General features: G+C 35.3%; 1 protein-coding gene across 4 annotated transcripts in view; it reads right to left on the reverse strand.

The window, feature by feature from the left end:
* Window positions 1-4,959: 4,959 nt before the first annotated feature.
* Window positions 4,960-27,008, reverse strand: part of KIF23 (kinesin family member 23) — a 29,676-nt gene continuing 7,627 nt past the window's right edge. The window contains exons 7-24 of one of the 4 annotated variants that reach the window (XM_037833548.1): window positions 26,468-26,638; window positions 25,251-25,292; window positions 24,470-24,582; window positions 24,187-24,308; window positions 23,008-23,110; window positions 15,850-15,929; window positions 15,643-15,762; window positions 15,361-15,487; window positions 14,887-15,045; window positions 13,741-13,898; window positions 12,657-12,830; window positions 12,171-12,350; window positions 11,557-11,868; window positions 8,436-8,666; window positions 7,378-7,460; window positions 7,106-7,184; window positions 6,407-6,477; window positions 4,960-5,610 (exon numbers count right to left, since the gene is read on the reverse strand). In XM_037833548.1, the coding sequence (XP_037689476.1) occupies window positions 5,595-5,610; window positions 6,407-6,477; window positions 7,106-7,184; window positions 7,378-7,460; window positions 8,436-8,666; window positions 11,557-11,868; window positions 12,171-12,350; window positions 12,657-12,830; window positions 13,741-13,898; window positions 14,887-15,045; window positions 15,361-15,487; window positions 15,643-15,762; window positions 15,850-15,929; window positions 23,008-23,110; window positions 24,187-24,308; window positions 24,470-24,582; window positions 25,251-25,292; window positions 26,468-26,638 (2,341 nt within the window). In that variant the 3' untranslated portion in view covers window positions 4,960-5,594. The remainder of the gene's footprint in view (window positions 5,611-6,406; window positions 6,478-7,105; window positions 7,185-7,377; window positions 7,461-8,435; window positions 8,667-11,556; window positions 11,869-12,170; window positions 12,351-12,656; window positions 12,831-13,740; window positions 13,899-14,886; window positions 15,046-15,360; window positions 15,488-15,642; window positions 15,763-15,849; window positions 15,930-23,007; window positions 23,111-24,186; window positions 24,309-24,469; window positions 24,583-25,250; window positions 25,293-26,467; window positions 26,639-27,008) is intronic. The other 3 variants (XM_037833551.1, XM_037833549.1, XM_037833550.1) reach the window with 3 other exon arrangements.

Here is a 27,008-nt window from a genome sequence, read left to right on the forward strand (position 1 = left end):
GTAATTCTCACTCAATATAAGTGAGTAGTATTACCTCCGTTTTGCAAAAGGCAAAATTAAGGCGCGGACCAGGTGACAAGCCCAAGATTAAAGTTACTGCGCTGTAGAGCCTGGATTTGGAATCTAGAAGCCTAATTTTAGTGCCGTTTGCTTGTGTATGTGGAGAGGGCTGGGTTTGGGGAATTGTGGATAAATTATCTTCTCCTTTATGTTTGGTATTTCAAATTTTTTACAACTGGTATGCATTAATTACTATATTATCTGAAACTTAATTTTAGCTCGTCTTCAAAAACGGTAATCTTTATAACCCTCCTTAGGTTTTAATGTATTAGAATAGCTACAAGTAAATAACCTGAAATTGTCAAACGCCAACCCAGTAGCCTTGACTCTTGAAGATGAGTGTATAACAACGTAGCTTTCAAGGGGTGACAGTGTGATTGTGAAAACCTTGTGGATCGCACTCCCTTTATCCAGTATGTGGATGGATGAGTAGAAGAATGAGGACAAAAACTAAATGAAAAATAGGGTGGCAAGGGGGGGATGATCTGGGTGTTCTTTTTTACTTTTATTTTTTGTTCTTATTCTTTCTGGTGTAAGGAAAATGTTCAAAAATAGATTGGGGTGATGAATGCATAACTATATGATGGTACTGTGAACAGTTGATTGTACACCATGGATGACTGTATGATATGTGAGTATATCTCAATAAAACTGAATTTAATTTAAGAAGAATGGTAATCTTTACATTGCGTGTACTATTTCCCTCTTGGAATTTACCTAGTTTCCTAGAAAGATGGCTCAAGTTTTTTAGGGAATCCGCTTTATTCAGTCATTGCTATTATCTCATAATCATCCCTGACCAAACTCTGTCATCAGAATCCCCACTTTAGCATCCCAGTTGGGACAATGTTAGCCACAAACGTAAACACATTTTAATATCCCAAATTAAAAAAAAAAAAAGAAAAAAAATTTTTTAAAGCTATAAGGCTTTTTAAAAATAAACTGCTGTTTTGAGTTTTCATCCAAATCTAGGAAGCAATTATTGTGGCATTCTGGTGGAGAAAGGTAAAGCTGTTGAGATATCCAAACATTTACAAAGCCAGAACATATCAGTCCAAAACATTTATTCCCCCACCAGTATGTTTAACAAAAAACTGATCTAGCAAATAAAACTTAAACACAGATTTTTTAATTGCCTAATTATACTATATTAAGAAACCTTTTTAAGTCAAATTAATATTTTGTGCCCCAAATCATTTTATAGCTGTAATAACAAAAGGACCCTAAACTATAAGAAAGATAATTTATACATAAATGCAAAATGTAGACACAAAAGTCGAAAATAAAATGTTAATTAACTGAATCTAGAAATGTATATAAAAATATGTATCACAATTAAATGTTTCATTTATAAAATCTTTTAAAAATTACTCATTACATTAACAAAGAGGAAAACCTATAAGAAATTCTTAGTAGATTCAGAAAGACCAACCCCTTGATAAAATTTGAACACTGATCAAATAAACGCTTAGAAAACTGGCATAAAAGGTACTTTCCAAATCCTGATAAAGGCTATCTACCAAAATCTACAGCAAATTTCATGCCTAATGATGAAACTTAAGAAACATTCTCTTAAAATCAGTAACAAACAAGAATGTCCCCTTTCTCTGCTTCTATTCAATTCCTATTTTAGAGATTTTAGCCACTCCATAAAAGAAAAGTATTAAAATTGGAAAGGTATGAATTCACATTATTCATAGATATGATTATCTACCCAGAAATTCTAAGAGAATTTATGGACAATTCAGAGTAATAATTTGGCAAGGTTGCTGATATTAATATACAAAAATCGCCATTCCTGTGCTCATCAGCAGCCCACTAGAAAATGTAGTATTTTCTCAAAAATATACCTCAGACAACAGAAACAGAAACTACATGGTTTCTAGGGATAAATCTAACAAGATGTATATGGCTATTATATTTTTAATTATAAAACTTTATGGAGTGATATAAAAGGCAACCAAAATACTGATATGCCACGGAAAGACTCAATATCTTAAAAATGGGCAATTCTGTCTATGTAATTTCCATAAAAATTCCATTGGAATTTTCAGTGTAATTTGATAAACAGACTTTAAATTTTAAATGGAAGGATCAAAGGCCAATAGTAGTCAGGACAATTTTTAAAATAAGGGAGGATTTACTTCCCATAAGGACACCAACTTTAGTTTGCCACTGTATGTCTTGTGCCTAAAACAGTGCCTGACACGTAGCACTCAAACAAATACATAATGAAGTGTGGTATTGTCATGAAAATGGAAAAATAGAACAGAGAACTTAAAAATCTACTCTCATATATTTGGGAAACTGGTTATGTCATCTGGGGGAAGGGGTGGTCTCTTCAAAAAGAAAGGTACTAGGACAATTGGTTTCTTATCCATATGGTGGCTGGGAGTGGGGGAAATCTTTAATTCCTTCCTCACACCATACATAAAGTAAAAAGCAAAACTCTGTAAAAGTTTTAGAAGAAAATATAGGAGAATATTATGACATCAAGATATGGAAAAATTACTTAGGACACAAACATAAAGGAAAAAAAATTGATAAATTTGATTGCATCAAAATTTAAAACTTTAAGCAAAAGATACCATAACCAAAATCTTAGAAACTGTCACAGCCAAGAGGAGTCTAAGAAGACATGATAACTAAATGTAATTTGGTATCCTGGATGGGATCCTGGAACATTAAGGTCATTAAGTAAGAAGTAAGGTATGGCTCACACTCCCTTTATCCGGTATATGGAGAGATGAGTAGAAAAATGGGAGTAAATGAATAACAGGTGGGGGTGGTGGGGAGGAAGAGTATGAGATGTTTTGGGTATTCATTTTTACTTTGATTTTTATTCTTATTTTTATTTTTTGGAGTAATGAAAATGTTCAAAAATTGACTGTGGTGATGAATGCACAACTATATGATGGTACTGTGAACAACATAAAGTATGGACTTTAGTTAATATTATCAATATTCGTTCATTAACTGGAACAAGTATATATACTAATTTAAGATGTAATAGGGGAAATTAGGTGCAGGGTATGGGAACTCTGTATTATCGTCACAATTTTTCTGTAAATTCTAATGAGTTCTAAAAAAAAATATTTTTCTTTAAAAAATACTATAAAAAAAGTGAAAAGACCTCACAGATTGGGAGAAAAAAATGGGGCCCAAAATACCCAAGGGATATTAAAGAAGTCCTACATACCAGTGAGAAAAATACTAACTAGTTAAATAGCAAAGATACAAGCAGACAATTCAAAGGAAGAAACTAGAACTGCCAGGTAACACAGGAAAAGATACTGATGCTCACTACTAACAATCAGGAAGTTCAAATTAAACCACTGAGGTATCATTTCATATCCATCAGATTGGCAAAAGACTACAAGTATAGGAGAGAATGTGTGGAAATGTTAGGGAGAAACCACAAAAGGAGTAGAAATGTAAATTGGTAAAATCTGGCTGAAGTTGAAGATATCCATAGCCAAAACCCAGCAATTTTGTTCTGATCTCCCCTACAGAACTCTGAAACATGTGCATGAGGGTCCAAGTACAAGGCTGTTCCCTGCAGCACTATGGAAAATTGGCAGCTGCCTCAGTGTGGACATGCACTAGCATAAAATGGTGAACATGAGCTATGGATAAGTCTCAAAACCAAAGTTGAATGAAAAAATTGCATAAGAAATCCAGTTAGTCCTGGCTCCATCCCTATGTGACTTAGAAAGCAGCACTTTGCTTCTCTGGATCTGTTTCCTCTTCTATGTGGTACAAATGACTGCCGTATTTGCCTCTGGGTTGTACAGAAAATTATTGAAAAGTTTGGAAACCAAAACACTAAATGATGTAAGGTATAATGATCTCAACAGACAAGGCTGTTGAAAAACATCAGAAATTAACAACTAGGGATTAGAAAAATATTAAACTATAAAGATACAGCAAAGTAGTTAAGAGATCTGATGTCAGGCTTGAGCTTAAGTTATCAGCTCCACCATTTAGGACCTAGAGGTCCTTAAGGAGCATAACTCTTGCACCTATAAATTATAGATAATACCTTTACTGGGTACCAGACATACAGTAAGCACTCAACCACAGCTAGTCTTCATATTTATTTAAGAGAACTACTGAAGCAAAACATCAACTGCCCTTGTGTTTCTCTTAATTTTTTGTGGTTCAAGGATTTAGGGGATTCAACATCTTGTTACTTAAGGTAAATTCCATTACCCCAGCTTCCCCTACCATAGTAAAAACTTTCCACCTATTTATTTTCCAAACACCAAGCAATATGTCATTTTAAAAATTGCAAAATAGTCAAGAATTAGATCAATTAAACTCTACAATACCTGCTGAAACAGGATTTAACCTTTACAATGGTAGTCTGAAGCATTCTAAAAACATACCTATAAATATGACATTGCTTACTACTATACTACTACTGAAAAATAAGTGGAGTTTGCTTTTTCCTTAAGTTTTGAATCTATTTTTAGTTAGGACTAATATTACAATTTCACCATTAATAAATAAAGATTAAACTATCATTTTAGTCAAAAAAAAAAAGCTCAGCTTCAAAAGAAATCCAGATTTAGTCAGAGAAAAATGTTCACTCATGCAAAAATGGATCATTTTACCATGCTTGTCAATAGTACTTTTCCTAAATTATCCCAAACCATCTTTTTTCTATGAATGGCTAGAAGAATATACTTAACATGTATATATTACAGTTGTCACACACAAACAAGGTATTGTCCATTTAATATCAGATTACTTAATATTTTCTAGTGTTTTCCTTTTTAAATTTTTTTTCCCTAGTGCTTTCTTTTAATTTACCCCACAAATACTGAGTGTGAGCTAAATAGATGTAAGGTACTATGCTAGGTGCTGGCGTATGTATCGAATGACCATCACACAACCTTGTATTTTCTTAGTGCTTTTTATTTCAACTTTTTGACATATCTAAATGTCAGAAAATGAATATATACATACAAAATTCAAAACAACTTCCTAATATGGTTTGATGATTGGTCAGTCACTGACATCTTCATTTTAAAAGTCTGAATTGTCAAATATGTCTAAAGTGCATTCTTGCAGCTAATCAATAGCAGCATTTGTTTTGTATATAAAACCTTAAAGAAATATTCAGACCAGAGCTGGAAAAGTCACAATAAAAAAATAAAAAAAGCGTGATCTAAATATATTCGTCCATAATCACCCAAGACAAAAACTTGCATGAATTAGTTCATAAGTATACAAGAAATATACCAAAAATAGCATTATAAAAAAGTTCATACAGCAATAAGGAAAAGGGGTCTTTCTCTGCTATTAATATTAAATATGGCAAGAAATTTAATATTAAAAGAGTGTTGAATATTAGATGTCTTTGGAACCATAGGGAAGCTTTGATCTAGGCCAGTGTATTATGTATCCAAGGTCTGTGATGCTCAGCAAAGCTGGAGTTCTATAAGATGAATCAGAGTGCTTTTGGTGTGGCTTTGAAGAAATCAGCAACCCCAATGAAAATGTTCTTTTGTTACTGGGACTGTGTCAGTTCATGGCTTCTTGCGCCTGAAACATAAAAACCAGCTTTTAGGACTGAATTTGCAATTAGTGACACTCACAGCAACTAAATCTTAGGAGGGCTTTGAGAAGAATCCCTGTTTTATGGGAAAATTTAAATCCTTCGGAAAAAAAGCAAATAACTTTTATAAAATATGCTTATCTACCATTAAATTTAGAAAGTAGGACTTCCTTTCTTTGTCTATCTTGTTGCAAAAGTTTTCTATATTGCTCAGGAATACATGTCAAAAATGGACACACAGACCTATATAGATAGATCATGAAAAGAAGGGGTTTTACTAACTAAAATATGGAAAATAGGCCAGATTCCTAGGGATGTTTAAGGCCAGGGGAGGGGAGGGGGCGGCAGGGTGTGATTTCTTTCCTGACCATAAATTCTGCTATTCGGGTTTATTTATTTTATTGAACATTTATTTCTCTAGCAATACCAAGAAGCAAGTCCTAGAGCTGTCATCCCAGACTAAAGCCTTCAGCCTTCTCTCCCTATAGGTAATCTCGGTTCAGCCTCTGAAAGCTTTATGAACATTGGCAAAAAATGAACAATAGCAAACAATCTTCTATCAACTCCTGTTCTAGCAGCTTTAATTGCTCTTATCAAGCCTTCTCAAGTTCTCAGGACTCCTGCTGCCAACTAAAATCTGCCAGAAGGGCCCAGATATTTCAAGGGGTAAACAGAAATCCCATATTTTCTCTTAAAACAAGTAGATGGTAGGGAGAAGGGTGGTGGTGGACATACTAGAGGGAAAACATACACAGCAAAGCCCCAATTACAGTCAATTCTCACTTGGGTTGTGCATGATGCTGATATCCAGGTCCCAGCTGAGATCCTGCTTTCATCTCCACAGCCACAGAACACTGATAGGAAAAGGACAGGAAAGGAAAAGTCAGTGCCTTTCAGCAGTCTATAAAACAATTCTCTTTAAAAACTAGGCTCAACCCATGATGAAATCCAACATTGCTTTCTAGTTCAGCGAAGATATCTATGTTAAAATACCAGATTACTTGCAATTTATTTCTGACATAGGCCACAAACATTGGGAGATAACATGGTTTAAGAAATCATCCAGGTAGCTTTCCTGATTTTACATATGAAGAGGAGTTCTTGAGAAAATTAGTGGCCACTTTCCCACGCTCTTTCCCTCTGAGGAAAGAGGGAACAACACCAGTACTGAGGGAATTCCTGATAGGCGGCTTCTGAGAAGATTCCCATCCACTTGATGTGACTTCTTTTTATGATAAAGGGACACTCTGACTCAATTCCTGGGCCTTGTCCCTCTGCACTGAAAACTGGGTCTTTGAACTGAAGACCTAAGCAAACATCTTAATAGGACTGCTGTGAAGAGGCCTACAGGCTTCCCTGGCAACATGAGATTGTAACTCAGCTTCTTCAAGGAGCAAACAAAAAAGCTACAGCTGTGGGGTTTAAAACATGACACCCCTGATTTTTATTAAGCAGACAAATGTTTTAATTTTTCACCCCTACCCTTGTTTCTACATCGGTCCATTCACACTCTGTACCATCTGGCTGGGCAGCTGCCACAGTGGAAGATCTTCGTTTTCGACTACAGGAAAAGGGGAAACATGATGCAATAATTAATTTTGCATCTAAGAACAGGAAAAAAACTAGAAATAGGGAAATACCATCTATACCCTTTCAGAGAATTAATGATAAATCTTACAGGATCTTCTGTTCCTCAAGAATGAGCATTTAAGAAAATGACAGCCTCTAAAGAGACATCTTTGATGATCACTCACCCACTTGGTGATTCTTGCTTCAAAGTTTCAATATCGGTAAACTGAACAGATTGTCCGCCACCCCTTGTTTTAAAAACATCACCCTAAAGCCAAGAGAAAAGGTCATTGTTACACTTTAATAAACCCAAATGATAAACACACATATAGCATATTTCAAATTGATGTCAAGATAATACTGTTTTATGGAAGCTCCCACCCACAAAACCAGATGGTGTTTGGGACTGATGCGTCTGTACTATTCAAACACTTTAAAAATTTCAGTACATTAACTCTCACTAAACAAAAGACATCCAATACAATATAATTAGAAACATTCATAACTGAAAAATAAAAACCGTATTATTTCAACCTATAATTAAAAACTAAACTCTGCTAAGGATCAAGAAATCCACTGTAAGTTTTTATAAGTATTAAAGCATATACTTTATTGTCTGAGTAACCCGACCACCACCACCACCACCACCAATATTCCAATTACAGTATGGCCTTATTTGTCACTATAATTATAGTAAGAACTATCCTCTAAATTGAATTTGAAATGAAAAGCTTTTGTTTTGTTTTGTCTTGTCCTTTAACTTCCTTGATTATTCACTGACTCTGTGACCAAAAGAAAATCCTACAGGCAGGCAAGTCTCCTTCTGGGACAGGGCATTGGGTGGTTTGGTAACTGAGTAATTTTGACAGGTCAGATTTTAATGTGGGCTTTTTATCTTGAACTGATAGCAAAGTTAGGAATTCTTTGTTCAGGTTTACTTTTTAAGAAGGGGTTAAAACTAAATATACATTAATTAAAGAAACAGTATATTATAGCTCTGGAGTTCCTCTAACAACCCAAAAGAATCTAAGCCTCATACAGAGGAAAACAGCAGATTTAACCCCAGTTTAGCAGATTCACAACCTAAGAAGTTACTTTAGTTTTCTGCTAACAAACAAAAAGATTACATCAAACATTTGAATTCCAGTTGACACTGCCTGTGTGGCATCAAAGGAGTAGCAGGGTAAAGGGATGTTATGTTGACTTTTTATGTACTTGTTTCTCCTGTATAAATTTGTTTTACCTTAATTAGTTTAGTTTCAATCTCCCCATCGGAGGCTAGTTCCTGGTGGGTCAGCATGTACTTCTCACACTTAGCTAGTGCCTTTTCATTTGCAACAGAGACTGTGATGGCATGAGGGACATGTGGCTGCATGACTGTTTCAGTTTGCACGTTAGAGGCAGGCTTATGATCTACCCATCTGTCTCCTGCAGAGCGTGATCGTCTGTGTCGGAGACGAATTGGTGGTGCGTTCTGATCAGATTGAAAGAGCAATCAAGAAATAAGCATAATCCAGAATTAATGTAAAGGTGTTATTAGAAGTGCAGCAGGTTGACTATATTACTTGATGACAATATCAAAACAAATGCGTGAACCTTCTCAAAAGCTAACTATGTTACTCAAGAAATTTAAATGTTCTCTTTATATTTAAGCTTGAAACCCAAACCTCTTTTAATACCACCATATATATATATATTTTTTTTTCCTACCAAGGAACTTCCCTTTCAACAAAGAATGGAAGGAAAAACTCTGGTAGTGCTGCTAGTCCTTCCTGCTTAGCTGATGTTCAGGACAAATAATTCATATTTCATCTTTAGTCAAAAAACAACATTTGTGCCTGCTATTGTGAGGTTATCAATTAGGTCCACAACTCTTTTACAACTGTCAATAAAATCAATAAAAACCCTAAACATATCACAGGCCTCTAAGCAAAAGAGGCACTGACACCCCTATACAAAAATAAGGACAAAAAATAAAAGCTGATGCAGCTATACAGCATAAAATATTAAAGAACATAAGATACAATAACCAGCTATATAAAAAAGAATAAAAGGATAAAGTACTTCTGAACATTTTCAGTTAAGATTTTAAAATGTCATCACAGAACTTCATGAAAAGTTCAAGATACAATAATGGCTAAAACATACCAACTAATTTTTTTCCAAACATTTCATCAAGGTTTCAAGAACCAAAAAAAGAATGTTGTGTCAATCAGTCTCTAACATACAATAGAAAACTAGTTGCTTCCAGTCAAATGCCATATAATCTGGGGAAAGTTAAAATATTAGTATATTCAGCCTAAGAAAAAATATTTCATATCTAGCACATAGTTAATAGTTAGAAGCAATTAGTGATCTTTGAAATTTTGTGAACACTTTCTGTTTATAAAACAAAGTAAATGAAAAAGTCTGTCTCAGCGGCCAAATCCTTCAAAGCTGGTCAATTATCAAGACGCCAATTCCAAAATGCCTATCTGGATATAACTGAAGCATTTTTCCCTACATTAATTACAAGAAACAAATGAAGCACTAGTGACAGCACAAACCATTATTTTACAAAACACAGTCAATAGTTTGTCACTAAACAATGCCTGAAACTTTAAAGCAGAAACTTTCCATTCTTAAAGTGGTTCAATTAAAGTTAAGCAAGTCTGCCTCTTATGATTACCATTTAGCAAAGATGTCAGTCTTCTTTAACACATCTAGCAGTAAATACATTCTGAGACAAGCTTTGGAAAGATGGTAGTCCTTACAACATACTAATATTTATGAAATAAATGATATTTTAATTTCTTTTATAAATTCAGTCCACCTGATTTTTTTTTTTTTTTTACCAAAAAACCCTAAGTTTCTGCTGCACTTCTAAAGAGATTTTGATTTCAGATGAGAAGTTAAAGGATCTCCAGTAAATCCTCTTAAATATCTCATAGCCAATTTAGGCATTACAATAGTGTGGACCAGGCATAAGCAGGCTTTGAATAGTTTTCAATCTATAAACTATCATGAAATAAGGGGATTTACTAGAGTTGATCAGAAAGACCATTCAGCATAATTTGTTCCCTAAAAAGGTATATTAAGGCAAACTCTGGAAAGTAAAGTACATAAAAGATTTTAGAATAATCTGTTGCCTTGGTAAATACTTTGGGATTGATCACTATCCCCTAAAAATTAGGGATGTGGGCCAACTAAATGAACTTTTGTATGCAACCCTAAATTATACAGCAAAAAAATCTAAAGCAAACATTTACTATAAGATTAGAAGAAAACTTCTAAATGAACTGTTAAGATTTTTCTAAATGTAAATTCACAGTGTTACTTGGCCCATTTATCCATTTATCCAGATTCAAAGAAAAATTTCACCTTAATCCCCAAGAACAAAAATATTATAGTGAATATAATTAAAGCCCTTAATGAATGAGGCAGAGCCCTCATAAATTGATAAGAAGGCCTTGAAATTAAAAGCAACTTATTGTACATTCAAACCTTCAAAAGTTACAAAACAACTGGCCTGGTCTCTTCAAAAAGTCAATGTCATGAAAATCAGAAAAAGGTAGGAGGCCCATTTCATATTAAAAGAGATTAAAGAAACAATAATCAAATGGAATGCATGCACCTTGATGGATCATAGATTGAAAAAAAGAAACATTTCTGGGTCAAATGCAAAAATGTAAGGACTGTTTACTAGAGGACATTTACTGAATTAATGTTAACTTTCTTAGGTGGGCAAGGATGGAGATTATGTAGGAAAATGTCCTTTTTTCTAGAAGATAAATAATAAAAAATTTAGGGATAAAGTGTCACTTTTAAAAGATTCAGGGAAAAAACATTTACTTCTATACAGAGTAACAACTGGCAAATCGAGGTAAGGGAAAAAAGATGTTACATACTATTCTTTCAATTTTCTACAGGTTTGAAATTTTTCAAAATAAAACTTTGGGAAAAGCAATTAAAAAAAAAAAAGAAAGAAAGAAAGAAAGAAAAAAACGTTCAAAAGCAGAAAAAAATAATTTGGGGAAAGGGACCCAAAAGAAAAAAAATGGAAAGTGAACACTCATCTTTACTGATTTTGAGTAATGCACATTCGCTTATGCAATTGAAAAGGACACATTACTCTGGGATGCACCAAAATGACCTATGTTCATCGAACATATGAGGCATTATTTCCATTGCCAAACATGTTTTGGCTTTTTCAGATGAAGAGCCAGGCCTCAATTTCAGGGTGATTCAATCTTTCAAATTAACTAACAGAAAGATTAGATATTGTTTAGTTGGAGCCCATCCATCTTTCCATTGAACTTTCTGAACCAAAAAACACAAAGATAAAATCTGTTGCTTCAGCACTTTAAAACAATACTGGCACTAACCCTGCAGCAACGATCCTCTTCTATTTCTATCTCATTTCTGAATGTAGGAACCACCTCCCTGCCTTCAGTCCAGTACATCCCTCGCCTTCTGTCTGACACGACACAAGTTTTACTTTGTCCTGGCTCCTGCTGCCTACGCCTTGCAATAGATGTGACATTGAGAGGTGTGTTGTACGGAGGAATTTTCTGCTCCCATTCCGAAATACAGGAAGCTACAGAAATGCTGCTGCAAGAATTAGAGCGCCTATGGATCTGTGGCTGGCTCATGAGTTGCTGGCCGTTGGAAATCTGAGCAATATAGTTAGTAGAAAGCTAAAAAAATTGAAGAGAAATTAATGAGTAAGACTGAAAAACTGAGAGAAACAATTCATTATCGCTTATAATATATAGAAAATTATTTTTCTATAATTTTAGCACATGACTTAACAGTATAAGGAATTATTGGTACTAAATTACAAAATTTTTGTACTAAATTTATATTTATACTAAATTTTAAAATACTTTGAGGTTTAAGAAATACAATAAGTAGTATAAAACAAAAAAATTTATTTCATAGAACTAGTCCTTTAGAAAACATGTTTTCTCTAATACTGTAAAACTACAAAATAACTTACAGGTACTGGTAATGGAGAAACAGATCTTTGAGTAACTTTTTCTCGATCCCGCTCCCGAGATGGTCTCTCTGGCTTTTCAGTTTTGGGTTCAGTAACAATAGCCTTCAGCTGTTTCAGTTTCTCATCTTTGACCCAGAGTTTATTCTGCATCTCCAGCTGCTTGGCTGCTACTCGACGCTCCTACACATGATCAATGCCAATTGATATTCTAATTCAATCACAACAAATAAATGCACCAGATTACCTAGTCTCTTACATTTCCTGAAAATAAGAGATCTCCTGTTCTTCCTCAGAGTGAACTATGCTTTATAATACTAATTAACTTAGCATGGATTTGGAGGGAGAGAGAGAAAATAGGATAAACTGAATAGTGGCTACTACTGCCAACACCAAAACCCTACCCAAAGTACGAAAATTCAAAAATTTAAACTACAGTTTCAATAAATCATCCAACTCCAAGATAAGCACCACAAGAACGACACTCACACATTCCTTCTCCCACTTCATTGTTGTTTCTGTCACCATGCCTTGCAACCTGGCTTCTAATCTGCGTTTGTCAGAAAACTGTCGCTGAAGTTTCTGATTCTGGGTTTCAAGTTCCTGTTGCAGATTGCGCTTATCTTCTTCATAGATAGTAGTTGTTTTCTCTAAAATCTCAATCTAGGAAGGTAGATCATTACGCTCAATATTTCATATATAGACATTTCACACAGCTATAAAATAATGTCTTTTAATTAAGAATAGTTGTGAGAAGAAAAAAATCATGAAAAAAGCATATTCTCTGCTATAAATTTTCATCTGCATGCCCATCTCCATTCCTAGAAATGAGAAGTTGTTAAACAAGTTTCTCATTGAAAGACAAAGTTATACTTGACTTCAGAGAATTACTTTCCCCTAAAATTAAGGCCCCAAATTTTAACTTTTTAGGTTATTTTCAGAATAGACATGAATGTTTATTCCCCACCCCTCAACCTCTAAATGATCCTCTGTAAATGAGGGAGCAAACATATATTACAGAGTGCTGCAACATCCCCAACAAAACAGTATTTCCTTCTACCCCCATAGGAAAGGGTTAATCCTCAGTTTAATCCTCTTTTACAATCTGATAGATAATGGCAAATACAATCCAATTAACAATTATGGAGTATTTTACATCCACGACACCATGCTGGCATTTTATATTATCTCATTTAATCATTTATTTCATGTAATTACTGAGAAAACTATACTGAGGAAATATTTCTAATAAATTAAAAAGCAAATTTATAACCAAAGCAAAAAATCTAGAAAGTCCTCGAAAAGGCTCACTTATATCGGCAAGAAAACACTCTCTTCAATTGCTAGTCTAACTCATAATTGAAGAATATATTATCCTTTTCTCCCTTTTATGTGTTTCACTCACATTTCTTCTTCTTTGGGTGGGATGAAAATTAGTAAATTGCCAAGTAAAATTTTTAGTAAGCAGCAGTTACCAGCCCATAGAGCAGAATAAAATATACAGACAGCTAAAGCAGAGACCAGTGTTAAATGGTCAGCATACACATCCATTATGATAATGCCCAAAACAAACCTTATATTCTAAAGTTTTGTTTTTCTTTTCCAGCCGTTCTATTTCCAATTTCTGTCCTGAAATCAATTTTTCTTTTTCATTTAGCTTTCCTTGAATGTAGTTTTCCTTATTTAAAACAGCATTCTCAAATTCTTGTAACAAAGCTTTAAAAGTAATAGCTGAAAACAAAAGCACACAGGCCAAGTTTTACTACAATTCCAAAATAACCAATGAAATCAAATTTATTAGCAGATACTATATAAAATGTAGTTACTTAGCAAATTTCTCTTTGAGAATCAGTCTATCATCAGAAAACAAATTTGGAAGGAAATCAGTATTTGATTTTCAAATCAATAAGAGACATTCACAAAAACTTCCTGTTTATTACTGAAAAAATGTGAAGGCTTCCATTTTGCACAATGGCCTCCACTTCTCTATCCCTTATGATCCACTTATCTTCCAGTAAATGATTTGCTTTAGAATAACAAATGTAGAAATAGAAATAGCACTAGATTTGGGATCAGTTAGACACAAGTTGGAATCCCTGGTATACCACTTGCTAGTTATGTGACTCTGAACAGTTTCTTAATTTCTCTGATCATATTTCCTCATTTCAAAACGGGGATTTAAATACCACCTTCACCACAACTTTATTGTGAAGATTAAATTAAAATAGCAGATACACTGACCAAGCACTTATGTACCAGGCTGTTCACTGTTCTACATGGTCTTCATTCCTGATCTCATTTATCCTCCCAACACCCCGTAAGGTAGGGACAATTGCAGGGAGACTAAGGACTGGAGAGATTAAGTAATTTGCCCAAGGATGCAGTTATTAAGATGTAATATATGTCCAAGTGCCTTGCATATAAGTAAATAGTAGGAACTAAAAACAAAGTAGCTATTATTTCTGTATCCATCACTGATAGTCAAAAAAAAAGTGGGGGGGGGGACACCACTTTTTACCTTTGTTTTACTCTCTTGGAATATAAAAAAGGGCTATGGGAAAATATTCCTTGTCAGTGTAATTAAACAATGCCTTGAGCCTCATAAAGTATAGAGAAAAAGTAATCTTCCTTAAAGATGTGTCCCACTATAGAACTCAGATTCACTGCAATTCCTTTAATTTCTGAAGTTAAAATAACTGCAAACAATTTTTGCCCTTACCTTGTTTGTTAAACTCATCAATCATCATTTGTCGTAGGTGATGTCGTTTCTCTAAGGCTTCAATCAGCCTGGGAAGTGTCTGCTCATCATTGATATCCAAAATTTCACATGACGGTAAAGGTGGAAAACTCTGCAAAACCACTTCTGTAGTCAATGGTTCTGTATTGAATTATAAAAATATATATATATATATAAAGTTAAAAAGGAAAGTATGAGCTACTTAGTTATTTAAACAAGTTTAATACTGTAATTAAAGCCCCAGTCCAACCAACAATGTAATTTCTAGAGTCATCAATCAGACCTCCTTTAAAAATGAGTTCTAATAAGTAACAGGAGAAATTTCATTTATTTTTCAGTTCAAATTTTTTGTACTTGTTTCTTGAGGGAAAGGGAAGTAAACAGTTCTCTTATGTAGAAAGAGATTGAAAAAATAGGAAAACAGTCAGTGGGTAAATGACTAACACCAAATCATACCATCTCCAACTGGACCTCCCCGAGCATGGTTCCTATATCGCCGCCCAGGTGTTAAACCACATATTGCCTTGTCTATTGGTCTTGCTACTTCAACTTCTTGGGTCACTTCTGCAAACCTCATGACTTGCTGAGATACAAAACAAACAGACATTTTTTTTTAAAAAAGCATATCCAAGTCCTACAGAAATTATTAAATAAAGCAATATAGGTTGGTTATTAGTTCACAGTTTAATTATGTTTTCCCTACAGAAACCGATTCTTTAGAGGATAAATTAAAATTACCAAGCTTTCTTCATAGTCTTCAGCCTTTGGATTCACACATACAATCATGCGCACTTTTCCTTCCCCGTCAAAGTAGTTCTTGAACAGATGGGTTAACTTTGAATCTCGATATGGAACCATCTATAAATACATTCAAATCCAAATATATAAGGCAAAAAGTGCGCGCAAATGAAACTATACAAATGATTAAAAAAGGCAATTATTTACCTTGTTAGTTCCATACATTTGGTTTTCTCTAAGGACTTCCATACATGTTCTTAATGTCATTAGTGACTGATTAATGTTACCTGATAGAAAAACATATGCAGAAAAGATTTGAAAACAACAATTGAGTAGCTAAAGTATATTGTTTGCCTATAAAATTTATGCTTTATAGAACTAGCAGCTGGAGATTGCAAATTGCAGATTTTAGTTGCTCGATTCAAGAGCTGTCGATGCATGGTCCACGCTCTTTCAATAGCAGTATTTCAGGAGAGGTTAAATATTCATTTTTTAGAGATTCCATCAGAAGGATTCTCCACTGAATGAAATGTTGCACTTACTGACTTATAAGGTTCCTTCCAAATTCTAAATTCTTGAAAGAACATATTAGATGCAGCTGTTTAATAGCCTCATATTAAAATATTTTCTGTAAAGCATGACCACTTAGGGCTACAGTACCATCAAGAAAGATTAAAGTCTCCCCCTCCTCGGGGGGTGGGGGTGGGGGGCTATTGCTATTTCTAAAAGTCAAGTGTCTTAGCTATTTCTCACAGCTAACCTTGTCCCCTGTACATCTGAAAAAGGATTTCTTAGGAGGCAGGCTTGTTACTTCTGATCACCCTTGTATGGATTTCTGAGCCAAGGCAAAGTAGTTCTTGAACACACAGGTTAACTTTGAATCTCAATATGGAACCATCTATAAGCCTCCAATAATGTAGGAATTCTCCTGTGCATAGACCACAAAAGTACATAATACATAAGACTATTCATTTTGGAACCTTCAGCTAACTCTACCATACTTTCCTTCTTTGCCCCTCCTAAACTACAAAACTCATCTGCATCCCCATAGTTTTCCATGATTCATGCATGATTTCTCTTCCTTTACCCAAACTTCCAATGATCCCCTCCTCTCTCATTGTACTCTCAAAAGAATTAATTCCCCTTCAGCCCCAAACCTCTAACACAATGATCCATTCACCTCCCTTACTTAATGAGCTAACGGTTTTTAACCTGGGGTCCATGTTGTCCATGGGAGATTTCAGGGTGTGGTGGTTTGGAGCTATGTATCCCAGAAAAACATGTTGTTAAACTGAATCCATTCCTGTGGGTGTGAACCCATTTTAAGAAGGACCTTTTGGTGCAGTTACTTCAGTAAGGTATGGCTTTGGATAGGTCTTAACGAAACTCAGAGAGAAACCCATGGAAGCGAGAAGCTGAGGGTCTGCGGAACCTAGAAGAGAAGGGAGAGGCCAGGAGAGGCCACCATGGGCATTGCCATGTGACAGAGGAGCCAGGGACCAAGGATTATCGGCAGCCAGACCCAGAACACCAGTCTTGGGGAAGAAAGCATTGCCTTGATGATGGCTTGATTTGGACATTTTTTCTAAGCTCAAAACTGTGAGCTATATCAAACTTTATTATTCATCATTATGCTAGAAGTTCTAGCCAGAGCAACTCACCAAGACAAAGAAATAAAAGGTATCCAAACTGGAAAAGAAGAAGTGAAGCTGTCATTATTGGCAGATGATATGATCTTATATTTGGAAAATCCTGAGAAATTAAAGACAAAGCTAGTTGAGCAGAGTGGCGGGATACAAGATTAATGCACATAAGTCAGTAATGTTCCTATACACTAGTAATGACCTAACTGAAGAGGCAATTTAAAAAAAAAAAAATTCCATTCACAATAGCAACTAAAAAAATCCAAGTACCTAGGAATAAACTGATTAACCAAGGACGTAAAAGACCTCTACACAGAAAATTACAAACCTTTACCAAAAGAAATAAAGAAGGACCTAAATAGGTGGAAAGATATTCCATGCTCATGGATAGGAAGGCTAATCATTGTTAAGATGTCTATTCTACCCAAACTGATCTACAGATTCAATGCAACTCCAATCAAAACTCCAACAATCTACTTTGCAGACTTGGAAAATCTAGTTGTCAAATTTATTTGGAAGTAAAAGGGGCTTCAGACTGCCAAAAACATCCCAAAAAAGAATGAAGTAGGAGGACTTATACTTCCAGACTTTGAAGCCTACTATAAAACCACAGTGGTCAAAACAGCATGGTATGGCACAAAGATAGAGCTATTGATCAATGGAATCAAATTGAGAGTTCAGAAATAGATCCCCAGACCTACGGTCGACTGATTTTTGATACGGCCCCCAAATCTACTGAACTGGGATAGAAGAGTCTCTTCAACAGTGGGGGCTGGGAGAACTGGATATCCATTACCGAAAGAATGAAAGAGGGCCCCAACCTCACACCCATACAAAAATTAACTCAAAGTGGATCAAAGACCTCAATATAAAAGACAGCACAATAAAACTCTTAGAAGATAATATAGGGAAACATCTTCAAGACCTAGTATAGGAGGTAGCTTCTTAGACCTTACACCCAAAGCATAAGCAACAAAAGAAAAAACAGATAAATGGGAACTCCTCAAAATCAAAAGCTTCTGCGCCTCAGAAGACTTTTTCAAAAAGGTGAAGAGGCAGCCAAGTCAATGGGAGAAAATATTTGGAAACCATGTATCTGATAAGAGACTGATATCCTACATATATAAAGAAATTCTACAATACAGAAACAATAGTACAAACAGCCCAATTATAAAATGGGCAAAAGATGTGAAAAGGCATTTTTCTAAAGAGGAAACACAAATAGCTAAAAAACATATGAAAAAATGTCCATCTTACTAACTATTAGGGAAATGCAAATCAAAACCACAATGAAATAACATCTCACATCAATAAGAATGGCTGCCATTAAACAAACAGGAAACTACAAATGCTGGAGAGGATGTGGAGGAATTGGAACTCTTATTCATTGCTGGTGGGAACATATAATGGTACAGCTGTTGTGGAAGACAGTTTGGCAGTTTCTCAGAAAACTAGATATCGAACCTAAGATTCAGCAATTTCACTTCTCGATATATACCCAGATCTGAAAGCAGTGAGTGACACAGACATTTGCACACCAATGTTCATAGCAGCATTGTTCACAATTGCCAAGAGATGGAAACAATCCAAGTGTCCTTCAACAGATGAGTGGATAAACAAAATGTGGTATATACATACGATAGAATACTATGCAGTAGTAAGAAGTAACAAGGTCCTGAAACATATGGCAACACGGATGAACCTTGAAGATATAATGCTGAGTGAAATAAGTCAGACACAAAAGGAGAGATATTGTATGTTACCACTTCAATGAACTCCCTGAACAATGTAAAATCAATGTCTTATAATGTAGATTATTAGGGACATTGTGATAGAGGCTAGTGAAGGGGAAATGATAATTTAATATGTTCAGATATGTTAATGAGAGTGAATTCAAAGGTATGGAAATGGATAGGGGTGATGATTCTTAATGGGATTGTAAGTATCAGAGCTGTATTGAAGATGAATAAGAATGAAAGGGGTTGTTTAAAAGCATGTTTCCCACAGATCAGCACTACAAATAAAGACAGGTTCTTGCATGATATATTTCTAAGGCATGACACTGGTACAGAGAGTTGACAACAGAATGGTATATGCGAAAAATCTACCTATTGCATACTAGGGACTATAATTAATAGGAATACCTTACTAGTACCACACAAATACTAGGGACAAACAATTAAGGGCTGAAAAGAGCTATGGGGTGTTTTGAGTCATGAGAATTGTTTAAAATGAAGAGTGATAAGGATTGTACAACTAACTGATGATAATGTGAGACAGGGATGGATTATTGTGGACAGAACATAAGCTATGTGAACTTGGGAATTCCCTACTTTATAAGTCAAGCCCTTGCTCTTGAGGCTTGCTCTTGTGAAACTTATGGTTGTAAAGGGGAGGCTAAGCCCACCTATAATTATGCCTAGGAGTTACATTCAGAGAACTTCTTTTGTTGCTCAAATGCGGAGTTTCTCTCTCTCAACCCAACTCTGTGAATAAATTCATCACCCTCCCCCTGATGTGGGACAGGACCCCCCAGGTGAATGAGTCTCCCTGGTGACGTGGGACACACATTCTGACAATGAGCCTGACCCTGGCATCTAGGGGTTGAGAGTGCCTTTTTGACCAAAAGGGGGAAAAGAAAGGCAACAAAATAAGGTTTCAGTGGCCAAGAGATTTCAAATTGAGTCGAGAGGCTGTCCTGGAGGTTACTACTACACAAGCTTCAGCTAGACATGACAAATGGCCACAGTATGACAAGCCCAAGTCAACAGTAGTCCCGAAAACCCTAAAGAATACCCAGATCACTAACTGAGACTATAAAAGTTTCCCTCATTAAGTTTATTCTTCAGAAACTTAAATCCTCCAGAAAGCTATGTCAGACAAGTCCCAAAACCCAGAGGCAATAGCCTCTTCAAGAACATCAACCAGATGTGCCCCCTTTTCCCATAATGTCAACATTCCTTTTCAACATGAACAAGTTAGGATGGTCATTTCCTAGACATCCCTAAAGATGGGGAAAGTGATTAAACTAGAGGAAGGGGTAGCAACAGACAAGATGGAATTTAACAAAGGATTATGAATACTGAATATTTATATAATTTTCTTTTTCTTAGTTGCTGGGGTATTGGAAGAGCTAGAACAAAAGAACTGAAATGGGGGAACTATAACCCATAGCATTTTTTTAAATTTCCCCTATAGCTACTTGTTAAATTGTAATTTGAAAATTATTACCTTTTTTGTATATATTTTATTTATATTTCATAATAAGGAAATAACCGAAACTATGGTACTGTAACACATAATATTTTTGGAAATTGCCTATATAAGTACTTGTTAAATTATACTTTGACAGTTATTACCTTTTTGCATGTATGTTATATTTCACAATAAGGAAATAACTGAAACTGTGAAACTGTAACCTGTAACATTCTTTGAAATTTGCTAACTACTTATTAAATTGAACTCGGAAAGTTATCACCTCTATGAATATTATATTCCACAATAAAAAACATGTTTAAATTTAAAAACAAAAAAACTGTGAGCTAATAAATTCCCAATATTTAAGCCAACCCATTCATTGCATGGTATTTGCTTGAGCGGTCCAGGAACCTGAAACACAGTGAGTCTGCTTACTTGGATGGGAAATAAATTAAATCTTATTTTCACTGACCCCTAACTGAAATGTAGCAGTTCCTTCAATTATGAATATAGGCAAAAACCACAGTAGTAGTACCTGTAATTTTATCATCAATAGAAATCACAGAAATTTTGTAGTATATTACAGTTTATTGCAGATATCTCAAGATATTTATGTTCATCACTACTTGGAAATTATTATTAGATCTGCTGCCAAGTTTTTATTTAAGGCATTAATACAGAAGCACACAAATTAATTTAAAAAATATATTTCAACATAATTGGCTTCCTTTGCAATCCTATATATTTTATGTTATACATTAAAAAATTCTGAGAAGGGTCCACCAGCTTTACCTTACATCTATGGCACAAAAAAGGCTAAGAAGCTGGTCAATCTAACTCTACTTCCCAGAAAGAAAATGCTTTCCCCTGCAGCCCTGTAGCCTTTTAGAGTAAAAGCTGTCTGACATTCTACACGATGGTGAATACAGAGAGGCCGGCAACATTTTCCTAGTTCCTCCCTGCCGCCTTCAAATGTTGCTCCTACATGCCAGCCACTGGGTCATTCTGGTGACTATGAGGACAATCACTCTATCATGCCAGAATCAAAGGGCCCCAACCTCTGCCACTCCAGTAAATCATGATCCCTCTTCCATTTTAGCTGCACGACCATGCCCATACCCTTAACCTTGTCACTCAGAACTGCTCTGCCCCAGAAAGGCTGTCATACACTCCAACCACAATCTTCTCTTCTAGTCCCCTCACTCCCCAACTCTTGTCACATCTGTTTTTCAACCAAGTTACCACTGACAGTCCTTTCCATTTTTTCCCCTGATTTTTACTCTCCTCCCAATCCAGTTAAACCTTATTTCCCATCCAGGTTAAACCTTCCTCTTGTGATCTGGATCCCAGATTCCCATCTCTTCTAGGACCTTTCTCCACCAATAATCTTCGCCTTCATATTTATTAACCCCTATTAAGTGCTAGGCACTGGGTATATAATGAGAAACAGCACACATACAGTCCACTCTTAGAAGAGTCAAGTGATTCAGATAGAAAGAAAGAGTCCTTTAGCCCAGGCTGGAAGCAGATCTAATAGTCCTTATTTCCCACCTCTGGACTTCAACTTTCTCATCTCTCTTCAGCATTTAAACCCACTCAAGTCTTCACTCTCTCCGTACACTAAATCCTCAATAATTGTAACCATCATTATTCCTTCAAGACAAAGTTCAAACTTCTTAATATATAGATAAGGGTCTTCATGATCTTGCCTCACTATCCTGACTTAGTTCTCATGGTTCACCAACCCACACCCTCCACTTCAGCTATGTTGATCATGTCATATCTCTCAGGACCTGGTCTGTTTAAAGTGGCTTCTGCCTCTGGCAGGGATGATGTCCTTAATCCTATCCTTTTTCCTATAGTTCACTCCTACTCAATTCCAGTTTCAGCTCCATGAATTTCCCAACCCTACCTCCAGATTAAGTCAGACAGCCCTACTCTGTACTCCCACAGTACCTAAAGGTCACTTCCACCACACTCCTCTGAAATAGTCTAGTTACCTGCCTCTCTCACACACTAGTATGGGCTCTCAAGAGCAGGGCTTTGTCCTTTACAACTGTATTCAATTCCCAACACACAGTGGGTACTCGATAAATGTTTATAAAGTACAACATACACGGCTGTACTAAATGAAAAAATATTTTTAAAAACCACTAGAATTCCCTTCAATTGACCTTTGTGTTCAAAGAATTTTTTCCATCTCCAGAAACTGATTTTTTATCACTATGACAATTTGAATAACTGTTAAATCACTTAATTTCAAGGACCCAGTAATGACCTACAATACCACCAACAGATACAGCAGACTATTTTTTACAATTATTTTAGTCAACCTTCCTCATCAGGGCATTGTAATAGTTCAATATTAAAAAGGTATAGCCAAAGAAATAGAACTGGGCACTCAATTTAGTCTCTAAATTATCAAATTGCAAACAATTATGCTTCAACACTTATCAATAAACAGAAAACTAGCACTGCAATTTTTAAAAATTGTAGCAATAAATAAGTACTATGTTTTGCTCACCAGCTTCACGTAATCTGTTCCCTTCCGCTTTTGTCCGGTTGGTTCTTTCACTTCCAGCAAGATCTACCAAGGACAATTGGCTTATAATGATTTGTTCTTTTTCCTGAAAGGAAGATCATAATGCCAATAACCATAAAATGAGTTTTACTGGTTAAATGGTTCTTTAAATAGATTCAAATCAACAAATTATGCAGTACCTAGGACTTAGAAACCCAAGAAATATTTGCCGAATAAAGAGTCACTCTAGAACAGAGCTATCCTAAAATGTTCTGATACCAGAAATTTAATAATTTTATAATAATGTAGTAATTTCATAATACTCTAATAATTTCTATAAGAATTGAAAGTCAAGAAGTCCACTATTAATATATTAACAGTAGATGTGATTCAGAAGAAATCAAGTAAATAAGCAGAGGCTTGACTAAACCATTTTCTAGTTATTATTGAGTGCTTTCTATAAACCAAAGCACTTGACTAAGAACTTTAAATGTATTACCTCCTTTAATCCTCACAATCTTATGAAGAGGTTCTATTACAGTTAGATCAGACTGCTAATAAATAAAATTGAATCAGAATTCAAATCCTTGCTGTATTTACTCCAGTGGCTGAGTTTAAACTACCATGCTGTACCATCTCTTCCTGCCACCTGAAACCTTCATAATGCCACAATTTCATGATATAATTTACATGGAATTATACTTTAGTAGCTTAAAGTTATTAAATGATTTGTATTTGGCCTCCAGTGTTCTTACTAAGTAATGTAAGCCTTGTAGCATTACAAGGCCCAGGAGTAAATAATGATCAGTCAGAGATAAACAATTTAGAATGCTGGACATCTCTTGAATTGTACCTACCCAAGAAAGTTAATTGCTGAGATTTTAAAACCTTAAACTGAATTTCCATGTGCAAAATGAGTCTTCAGAGATAAAACAATGAAATCACACATTCTTCTCATTTTATCTACTCTATTGAAGAGATTAATAAAGACTTGTAAACCTTTTTCACAGAAAAATGCCCGGTTTTAAGATTCACTAGCCAACTTCCTAAAACTATACTAACTAATGGAACAATTTTTAAAAAGTGTCATCATTATATATCAATTAATTCTAGAGTATCTTTATTGCAATGAAACCTCCCTGATTTACCTCCAACTCCAAAAATTAAGAATTCAGTTTTTACCTGTAAGACATTGTCTCCATCTGCATCCAAGGGAGCCTGAACTAATTTAATATTGAACACACTATGGGAACGGCTGGACTCACGATTCAAATGGGTGTTAGCAATACGTCTCTTTTTCTGGCCTATGATGACAGAGAAATCATTGATAAAACCTGAACTCAGACATTTCATTATACATGCTCTCTACTATATCAAAAAAAAGGACTGCTGTCAAAGTATAGTAGCAACTGTCAAGATTATATTTATAATTTTATAGTTTTCCAATTCTAACTCTATTTCTCACCTCTCCAGAAAACTTCAAAAGCCTCCTCAGTAGACTTCACTTCTACTTCTGTACATCCTGCAACATACATGTTATGGTTCTTGTCTTCACGAAGCAATTTAGATTGTGGAGGTCTATAAGAAAGAAAAAAAACTTAGTTTCCTAAATTACTAATATCTTCCCTTAAGACAAAGACTAAAATGCTGGGTAACATGACATCTATTCTTGTAACAGAAATAAGCAAGTAAGATCCCAGAGAAATACTAAACTTGGATAAGATTATAAAGATATATACAATATTAGTCACCTAACAGGAAAACAGGAACCACTTTGTTTTCAAAGCTCTGCTCTAATTCACAAAGCACATTAAACGACACTTACTAAACAATCAGAGACCAAGGTGGTAAGTAGTATAGCTACATCACATGCACAGGTTAAGCATCAAAATCTAGAATTTTCCTAATTTTAAAAGACCATCAGATAGAGCTGGTTCTGACCTCAGAGACAGCAAAAAACAAATTCAGAAAGAGTGTGGTATATACCAGGAATGGCAATCTTTTCAAAGGTGGCTTTTCAAGTTTTAGTCCATATGATAGGACTCCGTCTTGTGACTGAAAAGAACATTTATCAGCCGTCATCACTCATAGCCAATGGCAGATTTTTCAGGAAGCAAGGAAGGGCTCAGAGGTAGTAGTTAGCCCAGTGCCAATGAGAACCACCTACATGCAAACATGCCACAGATGCCAACCACTAGTATAACTGCACCCTTCTCCTCAAGAAAAGAGCCAACATGATCACATACACAAAATCTGGGTTCCTCATGGGAGTGCTGCAACTGTTCCACCTAGCAAAGGAATAAGGCATGAGTTACTGTTTCTACAGCATCCATTGCACAGCAACAGGTTCAGTCCCGAGTATGGGACTGGGAACTGCACCCTTTTAAGTTCATTCAAAGGAGTTACCAGAAAAGTTACAAGGCACACAAGACACATTTCTTTAAAAATAATCTCATTTATAACAAACCAAACAAAAACCTGGCACATGTACAGAAATGAAATTATTTGGTAGCAATGAATAACATCACAAAAGTTTAGAAAAATGAGTAAAGACAAAAGTAGTCAAGACAACTGACACTTTGAAACAAATGGTAAAGTAGTGAGTTTGATATAAAAAAAACAATTGTTTCTTAAGTTCTCTGCTCCCATGTTATTTCCCTGTAACCTAAACCAAGTATTTCTTTCCTAATACCAACATTCCAAGGGTAAACATAGTTCACCCCAAAAACTCCCATAGAGTTCTCCTCTGAGAAAAGGCTAAATAGAACAGAAGCCCGAAAGGACATAGTCATCCTTCACATAAACTCCTAAATTTAATAGTTTTAAATTCTCTTTGCTTAGCAACTTTCTAATTGTTTTCCCAATCAGTGCAGATGTAAATGAAAGGAGTCTGAATGAAGATACCTGCATCAAATATGATTCTGTGAGAACCACAGAAATACTTTCAAGTATGACCCCAACCAGAATCTAATATTAAGTCCAGCTGTTTCTCTAATAAGATTCCATTAGATATACACACAAAGGTTTATTCTATAGAGATCACTAAGATACCCGATGGTTAGAGGTTACAAAACTTTCAACACTGAGTCTCAGGTTCTTCAAAGGTAGGCCCAGAGCACATTCATAGGGATACACCCTTATACTATTCAAGTCCTTCTCAAAACATAGCCCAAGGCCAAGAGTTTTCAAAAGTAATCCCCAAGATGAATACCTGAGTCACTCTTCTCCTTACAGGCCTTTATCCATTGGTTCCCTAATACAGCTGCATATCTAATGATTAATAATAAAACCACTTATTGAGCACCAACTACATGATATAGAAGTTTTATCATTTCAATCTGACAACAACCCCCAAAAGTAAGCATTATCCCCATTTATAGCCAAAGAAACTAATGCTAATTTAGGTGAGGTGAAACCTTTCCCAAGGTTAAGCAGTTAAGAAGGGGCTTTCTTCACTACTTACTTTGGCTTTATGGGATCAAATGGCACTTCTTCCAACAGATCATATATGTAATTATTATATATTTCAATATAAGAGACAAATACACCATAGACACTATCTTCATCAACCTCTTCTGCTTTACAAAATTCTTGTACATTTATCATATCTGCAAACTCTGGATCTACTTGGCGTCTGAATAAAAAAAAAAAGGCAAAAAGTCTGATTGTCTACATCATGAATCTGTATCACAAGCAAACAATCCCAGGAGAAAACTAAAAGATGTAACATAAATTATTGGCAATTACATGCAGAAATGCACAAAGCAACTTTATTCACAGTGACAGTACACCGAGAACACCCATCTTCAAGATACACAGCACAGCTTTTACACCTTCTCCCCACCCAGAGTGACACCTTCTATAAACAGTGATTCAAGGGCAAAATGCTCAAAACCAAAGAAAAATCTTGGCAAATAAAATTATTTAGAAACATTCCTCAACTTTGATCTCACTAAAGTCAACTGCCAGACCACCTCCCCACTTCCTACGCCTGAGGAAACCAC

Source organism: Choloepus didactylus, chromosome 4 (genome assembly GCF_015220235.1).
Source record: "Choloepus didactylus isolate mChoDid1 chromosome 4, mChoDid1.pri, whole genome shotgun sequence".
Taxonomy (NCBI): Eukaryota; Metazoa; Chordata; class Mammalia; order Pilosa; family Megalonychidae; genus Choloepus; species Choloepus didactylus.